The sequence below is a fragment of the Zeugodacus cucurbitae genome, chromosome 6 (assembly GCF_028554725.1).
Source record: "Zeugodacus cucurbitae isolate PBARC_wt_2022May chromosome 6, idZeuCucr1.2, whole genome shotgun sequence".
Classification (NCBI taxonomy): domain Eukaryota; kingdom Metazoa; phylum Arthropoda; class Insecta; order Diptera; family Tephritidae; genus Zeugodacus; species Zeugodacus cucurbitae.
Window position 1 is genome coordinate 65,091,869 of NC_071671.1, and position 24,595 is coordinate 65,116,463.

General features: G+C 35.4%; 4 protein-coding genes across 4 annotated transcripts in view; 1 reads left to right on the forward strand and 3 right to left on the reverse strand.

Annotated features, from left to right (window-relative positions):
* LOC105211631 (potassium voltage-gated channel subfamily H member 4) overlaps nucleotides 1–1,089 on the reverse strand; it is a 70,997-nt gene extending 69,908 nt beyond the window's left edge. The window contains 1 exon segment of the mRNA XM_029039859.2: nucleotides 356–1,089. Within this exon segment, the coding sequence (XP_028895692.2) occupies nucleotides 356–434 (79 nt within the window). The 5' untranslated portion in view covers nucleotides 435–1,089.
* A 14,828-nt stretch (nucleotides 1,090–15,917) lies between these two features.
* On the forward strand, nucleotides 15,918–16,352 carry LOC128922682 (phenoloxidase 2-like). Its single transcript, XM_054233998.1, has 2 exons — nucleotides 15,918–16,094; nucleotides 16,162–16,352. Exons 1-2 carry the CDS (start codon nucleotides 15,945–15,947, stop codon nucleotides 16,339–16,341), a joined length of 330 nt encoding a protein of 109 aa, XP_054089973.1. The 5' UTR covers nucleotides 15,918–15,944; the 3' UTR covers nucleotides 16,342–16,352.
* A 1,812-nt stretch (nucleotides 16,353–18,164) lies between these two features.
* Nucleotides 18,165–18,971, reverse strand: LOC105211713 (uncharacterized). Its single transcript, XM_054233997.1, has one exon. It carries the CDS (start codon nucleotides 18,523–18,525, stop codon nucleotides 18,190–18,192), a length of 336 nt encoding a protein of 111 aa, XP_054089972.1. The 5' UTR covers nucleotides 18,526–18,971; the 3' UTR covers nucleotides 18,165–18,189.
* Nucleotides 18,972–19,928: 957 nt separating this feature from the next.
* Nucleotides 19,929–20,899, reverse strand: LOC105211714 (uncharacterized). The gene has a single exon (XM_054233996.1). The coding sequence runs from the start codon at nucleotides 20,550–20,552 to the stop codon at nucleotides 20,184–20,186; it is 369 nt and encodes a 122-aa protein (XP_054089971.1). The 5' UTR covers nucleotides 20,553–20,899; the 3' UTR covers nucleotides 19,929–20,183.
* Between the last annotated feature and the right edge of the window lie 3,696 nt (nucleotides 20,900–24,595).

Below are 24,595 nucleotides of genomic sequence, written 5' to 3' on the forward strand. Positions count from 1 at the left end.
ATGCACAATCTGAAATGCCTTAAAGAGAGGAATGTCTGAGATGAATAAATCACAGTGCAGACAATAACCTCAAGGATAATGCTGAAAGTGAGCGGGAAGCAGGATGTGAGCATGCCAAGAAAGCCAAGCAGCAACTTGTGAGAGTCTCTCGAGGTGAGTGTGTGTGTGGGAGGATGTGTGAAGAGGGATTTGTTGAGCTTGCTTGCAACATGACTGCGTTCTACAGGTAACGTAGGTAGCTATTTAAAGCAGTTCTTCGTGTGCGCTGGTGTCTAGTGTCTCAGCATACATTTCTACACCTACAACAATGAAGCGTTAGCTGACATGCTTTCTAGCTTGCAATCATGCTACCTACCACAAGCGTTGCGTTTCCCATCTCTGCAGCGTCTTAGTGGCTGCCGTAACTTCTCCGGTGGCATCATTAATATTAACATGCTCAGCGAGACACTAACATTTCACACGCTCACACAAAAGCGTCAATTTTCACAAATTTTACAACAAAACACGCGCTTAGTGGCACTAATACGTGGAAATTGAATGATGTAGCGCACGCCGGAGACATGGAGATTACAACTTCCAGAACGAGTTATCAAAAATATGCACTCGGAATTATTTTCAATTTTCTATTTTTGAAAATATTCACATTAAAATTTCCGAGAACTGTAACACAGCGCAAAAATTCGCTGCCCTCAGCAGATTATTTCGACAATTTTGACACTTTCGACACATGAAATGCCACGAAATTCGCGCGCAAGGACCTTCACGCGTCTGTATGTGTGCGTTATTTTATCCGCGAAATCCTTTTTTTGATACTTTTTTCTTAAAAACAAAAAATAAAAAAACGAAGAAGCGCAACGCGTCTATGCCACGCGAGTTGTTGGCGGCAGATAGGCAACAACTACCGTTTGGCATTGAATTTCCACGAATTGGCGTAGTTCACACTCAACGCGCTAAATGCGCAACAGCTGCCAGTTGCACCGACACCGCCACCGAGCAACGCAAATAAACAGGAAAGCGGATGCAAACGCGCACCTGCCCACATCTAGCTATGAGGTATGGTTATGGGTACACAAACAGATAAAAATTTATTAAAACAAGTAAGGAAGGGCTAAGTTCGGGTGTAACCGAACATTTTATACTCTCGCAATTTATTTATTTAACTTTATTTATATTATATAATACACAATTTGACCCACATATTCATCATATATATTGTATAAAGTCCATTGAAAGTTGGAAACCATAATATTAGGTTAGAAGAACCGAGGTCCTCGTGTTCGATATATGGGGCCGTAAAAACCTATGGTCCGATTTCGGCGATTTTTAGAATGGGGCTGCCACACTATAAACATAGTATTTGTGTAAAGTTCTGCACCGATATCTTCACTAGTGCTTATTTTATACATTGTAATGTAAACGATTCAGATTGTCTTCAAAGTTCTGGTATATAGGAAGTAGGCGTGGTTGTGAAGCGATTTGGCCTATTTCCACAACATATCATTGGGATGTAAGTAAACTGTTACAAACCAAGTTTCATTAAAATCGGTCGAGTAGTTCCTGAGATATGGTTTTTGACCCATAAGTGGGCGACGCCCCACCCATTTTCCATTTTGTAAAAAAATCTGAGTACAGCTTCTATCTGCCATTTCTTATGTGAAATTTAGTGTTTCTGGCGTTTTTCGTTAGTGAGTTAACCCACTTTTAGTAATTTTTAACATAACCCTTGGTGGAGAGGTTATTATCCGATTTCTTGCATTTTTGGAATGTATTAAGAAGTGGCTAAAAAAACGACTGCAGAAAGTTTGGTTTATATAACTCTATTGGTTTCCGAGATATGTACAAAAAACCTATATGGGGGCGGGGCCATGCCCACTTCCTCAAAAAAATTACATCCACATATGCCCCTTCACAGTGCGATCCTTCATACCAAATTTTATTTCCATAGCTTTTTTTATGGCTTAGTTAAGGCACTTTATGTGTTTTCGGTTTTCGCCATTTTGTGGGCGTGGCAGTGGTCCGATTTTGCTCATAGTGTGCCAAGTTTCATCAAGATATCTTAATTTTTACTCAAGTTACAGCTTGCACAGACGGACGGACGGACGGACGGACGGACGGACGGACAGACAGACATTCGGATTTGAACTCCACTCTTTACCCTGATCACTTTGGTATATATAACCCTATATCTAACTCGTTTAGTTTTGGGTGTTACAAACAACCGTTATGTGAACAAAACTATAATACTCTCTTAGCAACTTTGTTGCGAGAGTATAAATATATATTAATGTGTGTGTGTGTATCCGTGTTGTGTTCACCTTTGCTTGCCCAATAGAATAGGCGCACAGAGAACCACACACAGGTCGTTAGCTAGCTATCGTATATAAATAAATAACGCCAGCAGATTACATATTATATATAGAGAGTTATGTAAACATCCATAGCGATTATAATTTAAGTGCTAGTGTACGTAAACACTTCCAATCTGTCACGTATATTAGACGAAAGGCATACGCAACATGCACGCTAATATGCTATTTGTAAATACGCGTATATAGAAAGCTTATCTATGGCGGTATTTGTTATACCCGGCGTTTGTGGCTAGAGCATTTCAGATAATATATATTTAGAAATTTGCACCAAGTATATGCATCCCATACAAATTGCAGATCAAAATAGAATCAGCAAACTAGAGAATTCCATAAACCACGCAAGCTTCTGAAGTAAACAAACATCGTATATGAGGCTTTAAATAAATAAAATCGGCCTCTAGGAAGAGATTGCTTACAAATGCTTAAAGACTCCACTCATTCATAACTAAAAAAACTCATCAAACCAGGCATGATTTAGAGCGAGAAACAAATGGTGAATATCTCAATTATAGCTTGACTGACTCAGCTGTTCCATAGGTAGAAAAATCTCACCACACTTGGGGTGATTTAGAGAGAGAACTTGATCAGCTATTGTAGCTCATTAACTATATCTATCTCTCTCCTACAGCAGTTTTGTCCAAGTTATAGTTATATTAATGACTCATTTACTTTAATGACTATTTATCAACAGGACCATTCTTTTAAGAAATATCGTTTACGCCATTCACTATACAGTCATATATTCTGTAGTACAGACCGAACAAGAGACAAATATTTGTAGAGTGAGATATATTGATAAATACATTGATCATTCATAATCCGAAACAGATATTCTGACACTGCAGTATAATTCGAGACTCCTATTGTCGAGTCATTTTAGTGTATAATATATGTTTTTAAAACCACTAACTAATATCGGTCTTCTATCTAAGAGATTATTTAATATTTATCACGCATAGACAAGCACTTTACTAACCGTTAGAGAAAAATGACGATCTCTCATGAGAAAGTCTTCTTAAAAATATATGTTGACTGAGAGAATTGAGAATATCTCCATGTCTCTCCGACGACTGCTTAATAATAATAGACAAAAAAAATACACCGTTTAGGAATTCTTACATCCTCACTTGAGCATTATATAGGCTGCTAAACTTTCTTTTTATGCCTTTACATTTTAAGTACTGTTGGTTCAGACCTTCTCTCTCTCATTCTCTCAGCCAATTCAACATATAAAAGGCAAGTTTCTGCGTTCTGTCCAAATCTTCTCGAGGTAGAGTTCGACCTAGGAGGCCTAAACTACCAACTAGGGTTTAGCTTCGTCCGCAAATGATCTGGGAAAATGTTCATCTGTTATTTTATCGGCCAGACCGACATTTATTAGTAACTATCGATTTGTGGATTATGTTCGTTGTATAATCTCTTATGAGACCAAATAGCTTTCACAAAGTCTAGTTAAAGTACTTCAACAGAACTACATCCGTTCATCAGAAATAATCAAAATAAGTATTTACCCAACCCTCTCACTATGTTGGGTATAAAAAAATACCACTTTCTATTTACCCTAGTATATCCACTTATTTGTTTACTCACATGGCAAGGCACACGAACACTCATGTGCAGTAAATCTTAGTTTTACAACCCGTTAATAATCATAAAGTTATCAGCCCGCGCAGCTGTGCCACTCCACATCGCCTCACCAACATTCGCGCCGTTATCAGCGCCACTTAGCTGCTGCATCTCATTAGTTACAGTCAACTACTCATAGGTAAGTGAAACGGCTGCCTTTCACCGTTATAATATTTTTAATTTTAGATAAGTTTATAATAAATTGCAGATGGTTGATCGCGACCGCGATCTGGCAACACTAAAAATAAAACACACTGCATAAGCAATAAAGTAGCTTATTTGTGAGATAAAGGGTGAATAGTAGCGTACCCTCGTCGCGTTATGTATTCGCCCCCTGTCAGCTGTGGTTTATTCTTGGCAGCACGTTTTGAGACGTCAACCGCATTTACCGTTATTAGCAGCATAAAATCATAAAATATTATTGTTATTAACTTGAATGAAACTGCAACGTTCGTCTTTTACATTGCTGCATTGCGCTGCTTCTAATTTTAGCGCTGCCAACAGTTGGTCCTCCCCCTTTATAAACTATTACGTTAACCCTAATGAACTGATTTGTTGCTTGGCATAACTATTACTCATATTTATTTTCATATTTCAGTTTATAATGATGATGATGAAGCATTCATAGCTTGCAATACGTCTAACTATAGATGTTATTTGTAACGGCATTACTTTCCCTTCTCTAAAATTATTGTTCCGTTCGTGTTGAGTAACCGCTATTTTTAATCAAATCCACTGCTAGCTCATTGAAGTTGTTATTTTTATACACGAGCGCAATATTTTGCAACGAATTTGACTCAGACAATGGTTATATTATACGAACTCAATAGAATTTGGATTGATGAAGACGGCGATGGATGTATAATGCTTCATTAAAGCTTAATCATTATTCGAAAATAATTGCGGTATTTTAACCTACATCTGTCTTTTGAACTAAACGTTTTACATTCAGATACATGTTTTTCTTCTTCCCAAAAGTTACTCACGACCGATGAATCTCAAAATGAATCGCGAGATCTCAAGTCATTTTCAACGATTCAATTAAACCATTTTTAATGAAAATATTATTGATGGGGATAAAATATCACATTTTTGTTCAAGATATAGTCAAAATTCTCGTCTATGAACTGAAATTTGTTCAATTTGAACTCCATCAGGTCTATCTCAACAACATCAAATTAGATGATTTTCAGAGGTATGACACTATAGTTGACAGTTACAATCCAACCGACTACTTTACCCCTATAACAAATCTAAAAATTGCTTTTGGAATCACCTAGTGTTCCAAAGATCCCACCCGATATTAGCTCCTCGAACATATTATGTAGTAAACTATTGAACGAAAAAAGGTGTAACTGATTCTGTGAGAACTTACTCTCTTTCCAAGATGGGTACGAATATATTTGGGGTAATATAACTTCATATGATATACATTTTCGCAATTCATAATTTTTATACTCTCGCAACAAAAGTTGCTAGTTATGTGGAGAAGTCCACATAACGGTTGTTTGTAAGTCCTTAAACTAAACGAGTTAGATATAAGGTTATATATACCAAAGTGATCAGGGTGACGAGTAAAGTTCAAATCCGGATGTCTGTCTGTCCGTTCGTCCGTCTGTCCGTCTGTCCGTCCGTGCAAGCTGTAACTTGAGTAAAAATTGAGATATCTTAATGAAACTGCCACGCCCACAAAATGGCGATAACTGAAAACACATATGAAAGTGAAATTTGGTACAAAGGATTGTTCTGAGAAGGCGCATATTTGGATGTAATTTTTTTAGGAAAGTTGGCGTGGCCCCGCCCCCCTGCTAAGTTTTTTGTATGTATCTCGTAAACTACTAAAGCTATATCAACGAAACTCTCAGGGGTCGTTTTTTCAGGCATTTCCTTATATAGTCCAAAAATGGAGGAAATCGGATTATAACCACGCCCACCTCTCATACAAAGGTTACGTTGAAAACTACTAAAAATGCTTTAATCCAGTAAGGAAAACCACAGAAACCTTAAATTTCATTATAAAGAAGGTACAGAAGAGCTGCACTCAAAATGGTATTCACAATTTTAAATGGACGTGGTTCCGCCCACTTATGTATCAAAACCCATATCTCCGAAACTACTCTACCAATTTCAATGAAATTCGGTTTGCAATTTTTTTCCTTGCATCGTTATGATATGTTGTGAAAATACGCAAAATCGCAAAACCACGCCTAATTCCCATATACCAGAACTTTAAAGACGATCTGAATAGTTTACTTTACAATGTATAAAGATAAGCAGTAAGTAGTGAAGATATCGGAACAGAATTTTGATTAAATACTACATTTTTAGTGTGGCAACCCCTTTCTAAAAATCGCCGAAATCGGACCATAAGTTTTCAAGGCCCCTATATATCGTACATGAGGAACTCGGTGCTTCTAACCTAATATTCGAGTTTCCAACTTTCAATGGACTTTATACCATATATATGACGAATATTTGGGTCAAATTGTGTGTTATATTAATGAAATTAAATAAATAAATTGCGAGAGTATAAAATGTTCGGTTACATTCGAACTTAGCCCTTCCTTACTTGTTAATAATAGAAATAGATATAAATAGGCCTTCAACGACCAATAGATTGACAACGAAATTGGATGTAAAAGTTCCGTGCAATTATTTATCGATTTTGGAGGAGATTATTTTTACGCAGCTCAAAGCGAGAGCAAACCTCTCATCGCTATAACGTGAGCATATGCTCCATTTTCAATTCTGACCGATCCATTATCCAGACACAAAAACAACTCACATTTTTTATACAAAAAAAACCATTAGGCCTCATTATGCAGCACAGCATATTTCCATCGCCATTTCGGCGTGACCCACATTTCTTTCGTAAAATCGCTAATTTTTTTTAATAAACTATAATGTAAACACTAATCTGTATAATTTTAATAATTTCAGCTAATTCGTTTTGCTAACGACGCGCGGCGCAGCCTCATTAAAATTAAGCCAATTTACATGAAGCGACGTAACACGTAAATGAACTTTTCCACCACCACAATTTGTAGGTTAGATTTTTAATAGAACTCGCCGACCGACTAATGAAGGTAAACAACGAAAAAATATTTTACATTTGTCCTCAGTAATCACAAGCTTTTTTTTACAAACGATATTACCTTTCTTTTTTGCTTGCCGCCAGCTGGGACCGATGTCCGCGGCTGTTTTATTAGACTTCTTCGCTGATATAGTCATTAGTGTGTTTATACAAATATTAACCGTTATGGGAGAATTCGAACGAAAAAAAATCACTTAATATGCACTAAACGCTTCAAATTTGTTTTCGCTTTAGCACGCGCATGCAACTACGTTATAAGCGTGCCGTTAACTGTCTAAGAGTTGAGATTGCGTTAGTTAGTGAGATGTTTAAATCAAAATCGGTGCAATAGAAGCTAAACATATTTCAAAAATGGCTATACGTCATCGCAGATATATGACATAAGTTTTTTATTATCTTGATAATAAGCCAAGCGCGCTGCAAAATATAGAGCAGATAAGCTATTTAAGTGCTAGTTAAGAGTTTTGAATTATATTGTAGGAAAATATTTGTTATGACTAATCTCTCAGCTGTATTTGACAGTGTAAAGGTGCACTGTGACCATAGCATTTTTATCTGATAGGCGATAAGTGGTTTAGAATAATTGCAACAAATCAAGTTTTATAATACTTTGTTTGATAAGTTGTCAAAATACAGGGCGTGGCATATTTTATATTAGAATTTAAACATTGAATAAGTTTAGATTTAGAACTAATTTGGATAGTGAGTCATGTTTTAGTAATCTGAATGAAATATACGTCATCTAACCATGAATAATTACAGATCGAAACAATGTGACGAAATAAATTTGGCAGCTGGTTTTGACAGCTCTACCTCTAGGAAATGATTTCTAATATCTTACAAGCAAACATCACTTGAATTATTCACCGCATTATAGCGATCAAGTATATAAATATATTTGCTGCTAAATCTAAATACAAAATATATATTTCTGCATTTATGATACATTTAGATCAACAAACTTATTTAGAAGTCTATATATATATAAATATATATATGTATATCGTGTGTGTTCTGTTCATGCGCTGGCAAGCGAACTTAGAATATCTACATCCGCCGCACTTTTGTGGTTTACTCGTAATTTTAGCTGATAAGTTTTAAATTCCCACAGTGGCGTGCACTTGCGGCCACTTAAGAGTTTAAAATAGAATAGAGAGGGTTATTGTATTTCGTTTAATTTTTTTTTTTTAAATAAAATTAGTTGTAAATTAAATACTTCAATTTGGGTATAAGACGTAAACAGTTTTAAGAAATATTTTAGCTAAAACAAGTAAGGAAGGGCTCTCGCAATTTATTTATTTAATTTTATTAATATAACAAACAATTTTACTCACATATTCGGCATTTATATGGTATAAAGTCAATTGAAAGGTTGAAAACCCTAATATTAGGTATATGGGTGCTAGGGAAAGTTATGACCCGATTTCACTAATTTTTGGCACGGAGACATATTCTTAGAAGAAACATATTCCCTCCTCTGAATTTGTTCAAATTACCTGAGAGACTTTCCTATATTTTCGGTAATAAATTTTTGGTCCTAATATTCGATATATAGGGTCTTGAAAACTTATTCCGTTCCGATATCTTCACTAGTGCTTACTTTATTTATTGGAAAGTAAACTATTCAAACCGACTTCAAAGTTCTGGTATATGGGAAATAGGCGTAGTTGTAAACCGATTTGGACTATTTTCAGAAAATATCATTGGAAAGCTAGGAAGATATTATGAACCGAATTTCATTGAAATTGGTCGGGTAGTTTCGGAGATATTGATTTTGACTCATAAGTGGGCGGAACCACGCCCATATAAATTTTTGTATACAATTTTGAGTACAGCTCTTCTGTACCATCTTTATAATGCAATTAAAGATTTCTAGTGGTTTTCTTTACTGAATTAAAGTATTTTTAGAAGTTTTCAACATAACCTATGTATGGGAGGTGGGCGTGGTCATAATCCGATTTCCTCCATTTTTGTACTATATAAGGTAGTACCTAAAAGAAATTATATCTAGTTTCCTTGATATAACTTTAGTACATTGCGAGATATGTACAAAAAAAATTAGAAGGAGGAGCCACACCCACTTCTTCAAAAAAATTACATACAAACATGCCCCTTCATAGTGCGATCCTTCATACCAAATTTTACTTAAATAGTTTAATTTATGGCTTAGTTGGCTCTTATATGTGTTCGGTTATTGTCATTTTGTGGGCGTGGCAGTGGTCCAATTACGCCCATCTTCGAACTTAACCTTATTATGGTGCCAAGAAATACGTCTTCCAGGTTTCATGAAGATATCTCAATTTTTACTCAAGTTACAGCTTGCACGGACGGACAGACGGACGGACAGACATCCGGATTTGAACTCGTCTTTACTCGTCGCCCTGATCACTTTGGTATATATAACCCTATATCTAACTCGTTTAGTTTTATGATTTACAAACAACCGTTATGTGAACAAAACTATATACTCTCTTAGCAACATTTGTTGCGAGAGTTTAAAAATTTCTGAACAGAGTTGCCAACTGTTTGTAATGTGTAAAATGGAGAGATTGAGGAAAGTTGCTGTATAAAACATTTTTGGAGCAATGTTGCCACATTTTTAAATTTTTTAATTTGATACTTTAATAACTATAAACGTTTATATAATGGGTATCAAACAGAGTTAGGTGGTTTAATAGAAATGTAACTTCGAAGTAAAATATTTGTGAATAAAATTGCCACCTGTTTATAATACACATTGTTGCAATCAGTTTATCAAAGTGGCTTTATAAAAGGTTCCGTGTCTATAACACACTCTCACTTCATTTAATTAATAATATATGCCAACTTTCTTTAAATCAATTTTGTTCTCTTTCCAACACAATTTTATTAAAATATTTTTTTCAACACAAAGCAAAGTGTGGCCACACTTTCAAACTTTTCATATTGTATTAACTACTAAGAGCAAAGCACAAAGTAAGACTTTAATTAAATAAATACAAGGTGTTGCATAGCTTACGCAATTAAATTTTCGTTCCAAACAATATTCTTACTATGTTTTTAATTGGTTGAAAGTGATACAGTAGTTCGCCAGCTTGCAGCTGTTCTTCTTCTTCTTCATAGTTTCCTTTTTCTTTACTCTATTTGCGCATTTTACGCTCTCAAAAATTTACTTAGACTTTAATTGGAGATGAAAAGTTTTAGCGCTAGTGCAGGATTATAGTTTTTAAGTCATCCATATCCATACATATATCTTACATGGAAAGTGTGCGTGTGCTATGTTAAAAGGAAATGCATTGGAATGCTTCTGACGGTCAAAATTGAATCGTCGATGTCAATAGTTCATAGTAAAATCAATTTGAGATTCACTGTTTGACAGCAGGGGGCGATACGCCAATAATTTACCAAAAAACATTCCTTCAGAATGAAATTCTCAATGTAGAATTCATTTGAATTTTCCAAATATTTTACCTTTTATATGTATCTTTCACTATCAAATGTGCCCCTTGTCCATTTGCCGCATTTGAATATTAACATGAAATTCAGCATTTTTAATAGCGAAATTCTCTTCACGACTCACCCTCGCATTGTGCTTGAAACACAAATTCTGCATAAATGTAAGGTACATACTCGTACAATGTAGATTTTTTTAGGCTCCAAAAAAATACTCGCCTGTTGCAGTTACAACATGAAATTAAGCTATCTGTGATTCGCAACGGAACCCATCCAGCAACAGGCGTACGTCACACTCGACCATTTTTATTGACTACCCAATAGCAGGGTGCTGAAAGTCAAAATAGACACACTGAAGTCTATGGAAGTCAATGCATGTGTCATATCTGACAGCTACGCGGCATACGCTGCTCAAATTTAGTTGTCTAGCGTCCTTTTTAACACACAATGAAGGCAATTTGCGTTTATGCAATTCGCGTTGAAGCATTAAGAACGCAGCTGAGTTTTTGGAACGCGAACTAACTGACTTTTTGCAGGCTGCTGAGTGACTGAGGTGCGTGGCAATTAAGGCGCGGGGACTGTAGCTGATGTTTTAGAGCACATATTCAAAAAAATTAATAGACCCACGACTGAAGCAAAAATCTGACAATATAACCAATTTAAAATTGTTTTCGAAAAATATTTCGAAATGTCGACTTTCTTGCTCCAAATTAACAGCATTAGAAGGAAGGTTATTTGTGTAGCTTGAATTAGAGTGGAAATAAAAATAAACAACTTCGATTAGTTGTTGTAATAAAAATACTAACAAGAGCACATAACTGTAAAATATTTCTCGCAATAGCTTAGTCAACCGGAAGTGCGTCTGGTGCGTATGAGTAACCTGTAAGCCTCGTGAGCGCAACTTGTTTAACAAACAAGCAAGGATTTACGGCAACATGCTTATATACATTTAGACATTCAATTTGTACAACAACACACATATTCTCATATGAGTGTCTAGATGAGAATTACAAACGGAGTTAAGTCGAAATTAAGCCTAAAGGCAACCAAATAGCTTGTAAGTGAAAACGTGCTTAGCATCGGAAAGTTGGTATGTCGAGAGTAGGGAGAAAAAAAGCCTTACAAATGCAATTATATGTATGTATTAATATCTATATATAGATATAAGAAATACATAAAAAAGTATCGAGCGAAATCTTAGAGTTCCCATGGTTAACTATATACTATATATATATATTTATTATCATTTATCTAAGTATAAACACAGTATTCAATATATATAAGTATATATACTACAGTCCTACCCACAAAAGCTTCTTACTTAGCTACTTGTATACGCTACGTGCCGCTATTGTGCGCGTTCCCTCTTGTCTTTATGCGGTGAAAGCAAATTGGTTTTATTAACACTGTCGTCGCTTACATTTTATTATAGTTGTTTTTTCTTTTTGTTGTTGTTATTGTTGTATCTTAAGGCACCAACTAGTTGAACACTGAAATTCAATTTACACGCATGCTATTTTTTCACTCGCTTACTACACTTACTGCGCATTCCTTTGTATTTTCCATAGAATAACTTGTTGCAAGTACATATTTGAGTACATACATATATACTATATAAGTATGTATAAGTGCATAAATATATAATAGTATTGCATTTAGTATACCTAAATAATACTCATGTATTTTAATAACTCTTGTTCCACTTGATAAACTTTCAAAGTCCTTACATTTATGCTACATGTTTGCAGTCATGTACTTAGTTCGAGTAATATGTTGAATATTTTCATTACAATTTACAACAACTACAAATTTTCAGTGTTAATACTTGCCACAAACTACACGCTCGTAATTACTTTGTAAATAATAGCTTTTCCATTTGAAGAAGCTACTACACATTTTATATATTTTTAAGGAGTTGTATAATGAGAGAAACTCGTGGAATTAAGGAATTAAGAATTATTAACATACATTGAGACTTCATCTAATGACCCATCCCCAATTGGTACAAATTTCTGAGGCCTTTTCAAGTAAGTCTCATTAAGCTCGAGCTTTGAACTTCTATGTAAAGCGTACGCAGGCCATTTTTAGTCGTAGCTATCAGATGAGCTTTAGGTATTATAGCTTTGTCAGAGAATTCTCTGAACAGAGTGAACTCTAACATCTATAATATAAAAATGAATCGCAAAATGTATTGCTAAGCGCATAACTCGAGAACCGCTGAAACGATTTCGCAAATTCTTTGTTTAGAATGTTTTTTGAGGTACGGGATGGTTCTTACGGAGAGAAAAATTAGAAAAATTGCTTGAAATAGTCTTAAATCCACAATTTTCTAATCACCCATACAAACAATTTGTGTCGTTAGTCTCGAAAAAAGTCGAGAAGGGCCAAACCGATCTGGCTAATTTTAAACAACAAAATTATAAAAAAAAAAAATAATAATATTTTGAAAGTTGTCATTGTTGCTTTGTTAAAATATTTTTGTCATTCATTGTTCAATTGTACCGAACATTTTATACTCTCGCAATTTATTGATGTAATTTTATTACACACAATTTGAAATAAAGTCAAATAGAATAACGAATATCAACATTTATAGTACATGAGGTTGAGGTAATTCCTGAACCGATTTCACTCATTTTCAACGCCCATATAATATGGGAATAGGGGCAACTTGGCACCTGTTAGTATGACTCCTAAATTGCAAATCAAACACCAGTCTGCAAAATCGCCAAAAACAGAGCTATAAACAAGATTTTCCAGATATTCAAGTATCTGGAGGTACTACAAAGGACTTTAAAAGATTTACGCGACACCGAAAATATTTTTGGTGAAGCCATGATTCTGTTGGCAGGTGATTTTCGCCAGACTATTCCAGGATCAACTGTTGCTGACGAACTAATAACATTCCTAAAATCATCTAATTTGTGGCGACACATAAAGAATCGCCAATTATCAAATAACATAGGAGTGTTTTTCCAACAATATCATACTGCGATTGTAGAAATAGTTGAAAGTGTTAGCGACGCACTTGACACCTCGATGGATTAATAACATTTTTAACGGGTTTCTGTCACTTCATGGCCTCGAAAGAGGAACTTATTCATCGTGTTTTTCCTGGCTTGAAACCATAATATAATAAACATAAATGGCTGATTGAATGACCTATATTGGTGGTAAAAAACAAGCATCTCTGTGATCTTAATGCGACAATTTAGAATTTCGTTAAAGGAGAGTTGACACAACTCTAAACTAGGATGACATATTAAATTATCCCACAGACTATTTAAAATTGCTGGACTATCCCCACTCACTTGCAATTAAAAGTAGTGTGAGTTGTCTTTATGCTGCGTAACATAAATCAACATCAAACTTTGCAAAAGAACAAGACTGAAGAAAGTAATCAATATCGATTAAAAAATCAAAGTTTTACAAATTATGATGATTTACGCTTAACACAGATCTACAATCAATCAATCATTTTAAAATTTATCGACTATAACGTTTTCGTTTTTATGCGTAAGAATTTTTTCTCTGCATTGAAAAATTTACTAATTGTATACCTTAGACACAAAAACGTGTGGCCGGGCCTGCTAGTAATAAATAAATTTTAGATTTTAAAGATTTAAGCAGTCTGAAATCTATTTTTATACTCTCGCAACAAAGTTGCTAAGATAGTATTATACTTTTTTTCACATAACGTACCGTTTGTAACACGCAAAACTAATCGAGTTACATATAGAGTTATGTACACCAAAGTGATCAGGTTGAAGAGTGTCTGTCTGTCCGTGGCCGCGCCCCCTACTAAGTTTTTTTGTACATATCTCATAAACTACTTAAGCTATATCAACCAAACTTATCGTTTCCTTTAGGTACTACCTTATACAGTCCAAAAATGGAGGAAATCCGATTATAACCACGCCCACCTCCCATACAAAGGTTATGTTGAAAACTACTAAAAATGCTTTAATTCAGTAAGGGAAAACACCAGAAACCTTAAATTTCATTATAAAGAAGATACGAAAGAGCTGCACCCAAATTGGTATAAAAAATTTTAAGTGGGTGTGGCTCCGCCCACTTATGGGTCAAAAACCATAGTGCCGAAACTAGTCGACCAATATCAATGAAATTTGGTTTGTAATATTTTCCTTGCATCCCAATGATATGTTGTGAAAATAGGCCAAATCGGTTCACAACCTCGCCTACTTCCTATATACCAGAACTTTAAAGTCGATCTGAATAGTTTACTTTACAATATATTAAGTAACCACTAGTACAGATATCGGAACAGAACTTTGCATAAGTACTGCATTTATAGTGTGGCAGTCCCTTTCTAATTTCTTTCTTTCCATATATATGACGATGTGGGTCAAATTGTGTATTATATAATATTAATAAAATTAAATAAAAAATTTGTTAAACTTAATTTTTAATAATTTAAATACTGAAGTGTATTATTAGTATTAGTCATTCCAAAATACCACGAACAAATAACACTTGTGAGAAAGCAATAAACCGCAGACGCGCTACAAGCAACCGAGTGACATTAAGGCAGCACTACAAAGCAGGAAAAGAAGTGAAACATTTAGATTGAAAAATATATTTTAGCTGACCACACTTATCGCCGTTTGCAAATGATCACGAACAAACCGACCAGTATGCACAAATGTGATAGATAATAACCTCAAACCATGACTTCAAGGTCCAACCCGTACGCTGGCAATGCATCCAACGCCAAGTGTAGCCCTCGAAAGTTGTTGTAATGTTTCGTAATCGAAAATGTAAGGCAAGTTGCAGGAGCAAAACTTGATTTTTATTCACCATGAATTGGCAGTCATTCAAATTGGTTAAGTTAAGCAGCACACAGTCCACAGGGGAATGCGACAATACTATGAGTATGATTTACGCTGAATATTGCAACTCATCTTTGAGCTTGTAGATTAAAGGTTCTCTAAAGTAAATTTATTTCTGAGAATGGCTTTGGCAGATTAGAATGATAAACTGCAAAAAATTTACAGTATTATTTCAGACATTTTTATCAGAGACTTTTTAAGGGAACTTTGAATGAGACGACTAGTAAATAATTTCGAAGACCTACTTCGGTTGATTCATTCCCCCAACACAGTACAGGCCTTTGTCTTTAGACTTTCATGGTATCTGTTTAGTTCAATTTACTTTACTTTTCTCCTCTCTTAACTGTCTAAAAGTCTGGAACAGCACAGCAAAATTGAGTCAATATGATAATTTCAATTCATAATTTTGTGCATCAAAAATAATTTTTGAATATCGATAATTTTATAAAACTTCCATGTTGAACTACAAACCGTAATCTTACTATATAACTTAAAGCCTCAAAAAAAAAAATATTCGTATATATACATAGTTCTCAAGCCACATGCTTACGAAAATAGTGCTAATAGAGCGAAATGCTCTTTCAGAGCCCTATGGAACCCATCAACACTTGTCGCGCCAATGGCAAGTGTATTTTCGAACTACCGGATTCGCATTATATGGAGTGCGATGGAGGCGTGAAGAAAATGCTGCAGGAACGCTATGCGAATAGCGAGTATATAAGGGTAAAATATACAAATATATATTATATGCAATTATATTTATTAATGTACAATATTTACTCCCACATAGTTCACGCTGAATGAGCTGCCATCAAAGCCAGATCTATCCTTCGCTGCTAAATTGGGTATGAAGCAAAACTTTTCGCTATTCAATACACAGCATAAGGAAATTGCCGGCAAACTCATCCGATTGCTGATGGAAGCTGAGGATTTAGACCACTTTCTCAGCTTGTGTGTCTATATTAGGTAAAAACTCTTGGATTTTCTCATGCAAAGTATCTTTATAAGATTATTATATATTTTGCTTCACATACATCGCTTGAAAGCTATGCTCTTCCAGTATTGTTACTCAGTTGCTTTACTGCATCGCTCGGAAACACGTGGCGTTTGGGTGCCACCAGTTGCCGAAATATTTCCAGCGAATTTTATTGAACCCTCAACTTTTAAGGATATGCGTACGGCTTTAGAATTTTAAGGCAATAAAAAGGTAGGACCATAAAACTGATACATGTACTCTAAAATCGTTTTATGACTCAGTACATTCGAACTATTTTATTGGCAGCTAAGTCCTTTAATAAGTCCCTGCTTTGATCTTCAAACAGAAATCGTAGATTTTTGCTTATCTACTAAAGCTCCTCACACCACTCCCCTTAAAGTCATATTTTAATGTATTTTCCTCTGTGTAATTTAGTCCAAGTACCCCTAACTATTCCGCATCCTATCGCGATTTCGAACAACTTTTAGCATGTTTCCGTGAAGATATTGGTGTGAATATGCATCACTTACACCGGCATTTGGTTTGAGGTGGACGTAATTGATGAAGGTGTCAATGTTTTACTATAAATATGCTTTTCAGGGTACTTTCTGTGTAAAATTATCAAATCTTAATCTTAAGAAAAAGTAAAAAACTTATTGAATAAAAGTCTAAAGTGTTAAACCTATATCATTTTATATAACTAAGCCAGAAGTAGGGACTAAGAAATTTATTGGAGACATTTTGGTTGGGATCAGCCAGTATGAAAATAAAAAAAATTAAAAAAAAAAAATTATTCTAAAGTCACCCAGAAGGATTTCTGCACTAGACACTACCAACTGCACACCCAATATGGCTTTCACATACTCTAAACTTTTTCTATCCTAGCATTTTAATACAACAACAATGTATGCCTTTTCACCTGACTTAGCATGTATTCCACATCTGGCCCCTTAATGTAACATCTGAACAGTTTTTTTATTATTCAAATACTACTTTCCATTAGGAACGAAACTGACGTAAAATTTCAAAATATTTTCGCATTCATACTGTACATAAGTGCATATACAGTAAGGAGCGCCAAGAGAGTTTGTAATTTTTTCGTAAAAAGCGTAAGCCATAATAACTAGTGTTGTTGTTGTCATGGTAAACACACTAAACCTGGTACAACAGGTATTAAATGTGAACGTAAGCGAAGAGTCGTAAACCGACTAAAGTAGTAAGGCAGCTCAGCTATAAAAGAATGTTGTTTGCAGTTAAGAGAGGCCAATTTGTAGTACTTATGTTGTTGTTTTGTAGTTTCAGCGATGATACGCTCGGCTTTAATATGCGCTCGTTTATGGCAGTCGCTGATGTGCGTTGAACACAATACTCTTTATGCGTATGAATAATAAATAATATTTCTGTTGACACAGCGCTTTCGAAGTGGTTGTACTTTCAGAAGGGTTTCAAGATGCTCAGATTAGCATTAATTTGAGAATATTTTTCGAAATGTGAAAGATATTTCTATGCTTATTTATTATTACCTTTCTTCAATATGAAAAATGTATATTTGAAATCACATATTCCCGAAGAGTAACTATGTGGTTGAAGAAGTTGGCTAGTTCCACACTAAATCTAAACCAAGTTAGGTTAGGACTATAGATATTTAAACTCCATCTATAAGGTTTACCTTCATTTCATTCGTCCGTCTATAACGAAGTCTCTCAGGATCTTCGTGTTCTACAATTCATGCCGACAGTGTAAATTAAACACTCGTTTTACCAATACTTCCATTTATTATAAAGAAAATAAAGTCACAAGACATTTGTAAAGTTTCCTAATTCAAGCTCCCCGCTTTGTCGCTCATCCACTGCGTCGCAACTGTATGCGACTGTCAATGAAGAACGAAAAAAGCTTCGAACGTTCATACATGAAATCGACCCACAACTTCATATCGGTATCGAATGATAGCGCCGGCATTGCATCCAAATTCAGACGCAATCCACGAAAGTAATACAGCGTGCCACGTTTGTAGGGACAACCCTGCATAAAGTTGCTGACACGTTCCAATGAGCTCAGTAAAATCTTTAGAAACGGCACTTGATTCTTATTCTCCATGAACTGACAACCATTTAAGCGGGTTAAATTGAGCAGCACAAAGTCGACAGGGCGACGCGGCAAAACAATCAGAAAGTTCATGCTGAAATGTTTTAAGTCCTTTTTGAATACAACCTCCGTAGTGAGACTGCTGCGCTTCGTATTTTTGCTTATGGAGCACTGCAATTTGGCGACGAAGTTCTTCGGGTCATATACGGTGCAATTAAACTCAGTGTAGGTGAGCTCGAAGTTGCTCTGCAAAGCAATTGCAACGGTAAATATGAAGAGTAATCAATATCGCTTTAGCTCGACTCACCTTAGCTTGCACTTTTTGCAATTCGCTTTCCAGCAAAATAACTGTTAATATGAGTCTCAGTATTTGTGTGTAACGCATCTTATTCACATGCGTGTTTGAATAGAAATATTTTCAATTTTGACTAATTCTGCTATTTTCATATTATATATTTGATATTCTGATTTTGTAATTAGTCTAACCATTAGTTCGTAATGGCTTGTTATAAATTTATAACAAATTAAGCACAAACAATGGAAACTACCGATCATTACAATGTTAACCGTAATTTTAAAACATTACAATAACAGGGTGTATTGTAATTAGTACGACATATGAAAATATCTAGAAACACATGAGCTTAATTCAAGTTTAGGCCTGCTACCTACTGATGGAGCTCGATTATAGAGAACAAGCCTGAGCCCATTTTGCATGATCTCTGTGCACTGTTAGTGGAAGAGAAGGAAAATATATATGGTTTTCCGTACTACAACCTTAAAAAACTCTACCTCTATTATTTTATATTCAAGACTTGGTCAACACTTTTCCCTGAGGTCAACTGTTCTACTGACAAAAAGAATCGGTTCCTGAAAATTAAGGAAACCTTCATATTTCGACGAAACATTTTGTGCCCATCATGAAACTGCTAAGGCGATTAAGTTTGTATTGGTGGCAACCGGACAATCTTCAAATAAAACCGCTATTCCAAAGGAGACACACTTTATCGAACCAATAAAGTTCATTAATCACACAAATTAGAAGGCCCGGACAACCACTAATTTACCAAAGATGGAGCAAAGATGCTGACCTTATGTGGAACTGTCATTTACTCCAAATCCTGTGAAAATAAGAAGCGAAGAAAATAAGAAAAGAAGCATTGCCGTATCTTGAAAGTTCAACGACTTCAGTGATTTCGCTTTGATCAATAATCTAAAGATTCCAAATAATGTATACAGCGAAACTCCTAATACATGTGTTGAGGGGTTCTCTGAAAGAAGGAAACTATATCATATTGAATATATTTATGTTTTTCAGTTAAATTGAGCAATCTTGCAACCTTATTTAAAAAAAAAAAAGAATAAAGCAAATATAACCTCTTTATAAATTTACTAAAAGTATATAAATATGCGGCGAAAATTCAACGAACAAACAATACTGGCGAGAAGACAACAAACTTTTGCAGATAAAATGCCGAAACCGCAGAGGCATTACAAAGCACATGGGTGACATTAAGGCAGCACTACCAAGCAGAAAATCTGAAATAACACCCAAACTCCGACCTGGATTATTTATAAGGTATACTGCAGATATGTAAGGCAAGAAAGAGTGAAAGTGACCTGTATTTTATTATATTATATAACAAAGTAATTCGTACAAGTGATTTCTAAAATATAAGAATGCATATTATAACTTTAACTGGAAAAATATATTTTTAGCTGACAATCGTTAAATACCCTCTCCCCCTCAACTAACCATTCCTGCGCATTTGAATGCGACTGTTCACGAATATACCAAATAGTAGATCGCCCTCGTGAAAAACGTCAAGCCACGTCTTCATATCCGTGTCGAACGCGAAAGCTGGCAAGGCATCCAAATCCATGCGTAACCCCCGAAAATAATACAGGGTGTTACGCTTGTAGGGACAACCCTGCATTAAGTTGCTGTAACGTTTCATTGAGTTAAGCACAAGTTGCACAAACGGCACTTGATCTTTGTTCGCCATAAATTGACAACCATTCAAACGGGTTAAGTTGAGCAGCACAAAGTCGACAGGGCGTCGTGGTAATACAATGTGCAGATTTACGCTGAATCGTTTGATATCCTTTTTGTATTGCATTTCCGCGGAGATGCTGCTGCGCTTCGTGTTTTTGCTTATATAACAGGATAATTTGGCAACGTAACCTTTTGGATCGTGTTTGGTACAGTTAAACTCCGAGTAGGTGATCTCAAAGTTGCTCTGCAAGAAATTTATAGTAGATCAATATTTGGGAAATTCAATAAATATAAAACAAACCTTCGAGAACACATTTTGTAGGTTATGTACAAGTAAAATAGTGAGTACTTGATATATAAATAGTGAGAACTTCATCTCGGTTCGGCAGCTAATGAGTGGAATATTTCGTTGTCATTTAACCTTAACAAACGTACTGATGCGATGTTGATAATTATACTGCTGACTTTTCTAATTGCCAAAATCTAATTGTGAAATCAGACAGTCAGTACAAAAAAAATAGAACCGATAACTACATTATAATTATGTGCAAAACAAGCATTAGCTCCATATTTATGTAATATTGATCATAACAACCGTATGAGTTGAGTGTATGACTGATATACGAAAAGACGTGAGCTCGAATCCAGAAAGAGATGAACTCTAACATTTATATATAGGTCCTCAGCAGACAATGACAACAAGTGGCGTGCAAGAAAAATATTCACTTAAGATCGATACAGCGAATCAATGAAGTGACCTAACTGGCCAAATAAATAAATCAATTCTATACATCGATTTGAACCTCACGCTCTTTTCTGCACGTGAAAATAAAAATGAAACACAGTCGAATTCAATACTTAATAGCTATTTTGTCTCCATAGGATTACGCCAGTAAGTTTATATTGGCAAAAGTGGTTTGTTCGATGCGCCACTCTCCAAGTTTCTATTCATTAAAACTCTTTCTCTTTTTCCCTTTCTCTCTCCCTCTCTCTCTCCCTCTCTTCCTCTCTCTTTCTTTCTCTCCCTTTCCTCACCCTCTAACTGTTTGTAATTCATATATTCCGCTCATTCACGAATCAAATTTCAGAATATGTATAATCATCATTTGAATATTGAAATTGAATAGTGTATTATACTCCTAAAAGAGAAAGATGTACAATATCATTGAAAAGCCTGTGTTCTACATACATACATTTTCACTTGCACACGCTTCCGTATCCATGTAGATTTGTACACATGTCACCTAGTATCCATCGCCAACAACAACAGCTAACAGCAATTCGTTGCGGTTAAATGCAATGACTGACCAAAATCACAGGAACAACCTGTCAATCTGGCGACGTGGCATGCTGACCAGCATATTGATTTGATGCCAACTGGATTCTTAATAATCCCATTGAATTGAATTTGAATATAGAAGATACGCATACGATAAAGTAGACGAGAATTTGGGCAACTCTCAGCAAATGCAATTGATTTTTGAACAACAACAAATAAACTCGTTTCGAAATGAATTCAAAGTGTCTTTGGAAGCTTGTGATTGCAAAGTTAGATTGCTGTGATTGTCATTTTTTTAGTATAACTATAGCTATAACTAAGTATGAGATCAATCCTGAATCTAACTCAACCCTCATGCTCGCGCGTTAAATTTAGAATTTCTGGAGAAAGATCTTGAACAGCCAATCCTGAAGCTTCAACTCAGAAGGTTTTTGTGACTAGTAAATCACAATCAGAAAAGAATCAAAATTAAGTTTTCCTCTTTAATTTCTGTTATAAGATCACCTTGGTGAACCCATAACATCTATATCTTATGATCCTTCAGTGAGAATGATATCAAACGTCTTCAATGACAGAAAACGAATTTTTATTTTCAACAACTACAATTTACGATCTAATGATGTATGATTTCATGATGTCTTCACCCAAAAGTCACTTCAGCTTTAGCTTTGCGATTACACAAACCCAACACAAAATATCAAAAGCCACTCGAAAGAGACATCAAAGAATAAAAGAGATCAAATCAAAGCCGGCAAACTGCAGTTGATTCGGCTGAAAGTCCACAAATGACAAATAGTGCTCAAAAGATATATCACACAGCAAACTATGCGGTCATTTGAAGACACGCAAGAGAATTTCACTGCAATGTAGTTCAATACAGTGTATGCTTCAATTTTTCATTCACTATTTTCTACTTGAAAATGCCAGCGCAGAGAAGACAAACTGCAAGTGAAGGCAAAGCGAGTGAAAGAAGAGTGTTGTGCAAGCAGTGGACTCCTGCGATAAAAAGAGCAACTTGAGAATTCAAAACGCTTGAAGTTTTTTGCGTAATACCGCAAAGAAATTGAAAAGTCGGACACATATATATGTACAAATATATGTATGGTAGTCTTCAGTTACTGGATGAAGGCATGCAATTTTATGTTTTCCGAATTTCTTCACTGCTTGCCCATTTTTCGCTCACTTTAGTTTGCTAGCCAACTATCATGATACTCGTAGCTAAGTAATAAGGTTGTCTACGTCAAAGAATGCTGCAAAAAACTCAACCCTGCACCGCCCACTTTACGCAAACAATTCACTTTAGTGCGAAGACGTCTCAATTTGGTAAATTGCAGCGACGCCCAGTTAAAGGCAGGAAAGGGGAACTGCTGTAGTTGAGTACAGCAGGAGTTGACTATATAATATTACATGCTTTCTTGCATATATTAGGGTGGTACTTAAAGGTGAGAGAATTTTGGACAATTATAAAAAAAAAACATAAGACTATAATTTTATAGTGGCCGATATCACATATAAACTAAATCGGATTTATTCGAGTCACAGAGTTGTCAAAGTTTAGATTGTGGAGACTCAATATTTATCACAAGATAATTAATGTTTTGACTCTTCTTAGTAGAAAATAAGTTTTGTCACACTTTTTGAGCCTCCAATTTTGTCAGATTACTTCTTTAGAAAATCTTTAACTTTTTAAGTACACCCCTAATAAGCGGTCGCACCGACCATCTTCATTAGCAGCATCTTGCGCTTGGGCGACAATTACCTGTTAGCATTCTTCATTAACGCTAACACAGTTATGTGGCATTAACATTAGCACTTTATTAATGTCATTGCCATTAATAAAATTTTCATTAAGGTGTGATATGCAATTTGCTGTGGGTTGGCGCAATATGTCACAGCTGCTACGCTTTGTTTTATTACCACTGCCCACTTGGCTGCCGTTAGCAGCTGTCAAATTGTTGTTGTCAACGCACTTATGTTTCGCTGACACAGCATGCGACTATAAAGTTGGCCGCCGCGCTAATCTCACAATTGTGCGAACATCGTCGAGACGTCTAAATCATAAAGGGCTGCAGATTAACAATTTGTTAAAGGTGACCTTAATCATCGTAATGGGGACGTCTTGCATATTAAGAGGTCACAAACTGGTGTAAATAATTATAACTGCATAATTTTTTTGTTGTGGTTATAATTATATTGGAAGACTGGGATAGACAGTGTAGAGGCTGGAGACTTTGTGGCCGATATAGCACACATTATTTTCAAAAATTTTCAGGGCATTCTTTCGAAGAATAGAAAGAAACCTAAACACGGTGGTTTTCACGGGCAGCTTCCTTAAAAGGCAAGGGCTCATTGGAATACTGAACCTTTCAGGGGATTTTATTACAAACTATTTGAACAGTTTTTGGATCAACCCGGATCCTTTTATCCTGCAATGCTCTATTTCGATCCCCTCAGAGATGAGAAAGCTCTTTAGCAGGTTATCCATAAACTTTGACGTCCCCTACAATTTCCTATAAGTATATTTGTATTCTGTACTAATTGCGGTTTGTTGTTGGACTCTTTCAAAAAAAGGTCGAAAAAAGAAATGAGTTGGATATTCCTTTCAAGTCGAAATATACTTAAGAATTATATCGAACTTCTACCGAGACAACGATGGTTCTCTGAGACGTTTATTTTTGGAAATGATCTCCGAGAAGCTATGGAATTTCATAGTAAATCAGCTTAAGATTTGGTTTAAGACTCCTTATAAACGGACTTTAAAGAGAGAGGCTTTCATTGTGACTACTAGTAGAAAATTCTAAAGACCTACTTCGATAGAGGCCAGTTGAAACCTTCAGAAGAGCTCCATTAAGCAAGACATTTTTTCATTCCCTAACTTCCTCCTGAAT

Excerpts from the sequence above, each read along its gene's own strand:
- LOC105211713 (XM_054233997.1), bottom strand. The coding sequence starts at position 18,525 with ATGAACTTTCTGATTGTTTTGCCGCGTCGCCCTGTCGACTTTGTGCTG.
- LOC128922682 (XM_054233998.1), top strand. The coding sequence starts at position 15,945 with ATGCTCTTTCAGAGCCCTATGGAACCCATCAACACTTGTCGCGCCAAT. Across the intron at positions 16,095-16,161 it reads CGAATAGCGAGTATATAAGG|TTCACGCTGAATGAGCTGCC; the intron begins GTAAAATATACA and ends ACTCCCACATAG.
- LOC105211714 (XM_054233996.1), bottom strand. The coding sequence starts at position 20,552 with ATGCAATACAAAAAGGATATCAAACGATTCAGCGTAAATCTGCACATT.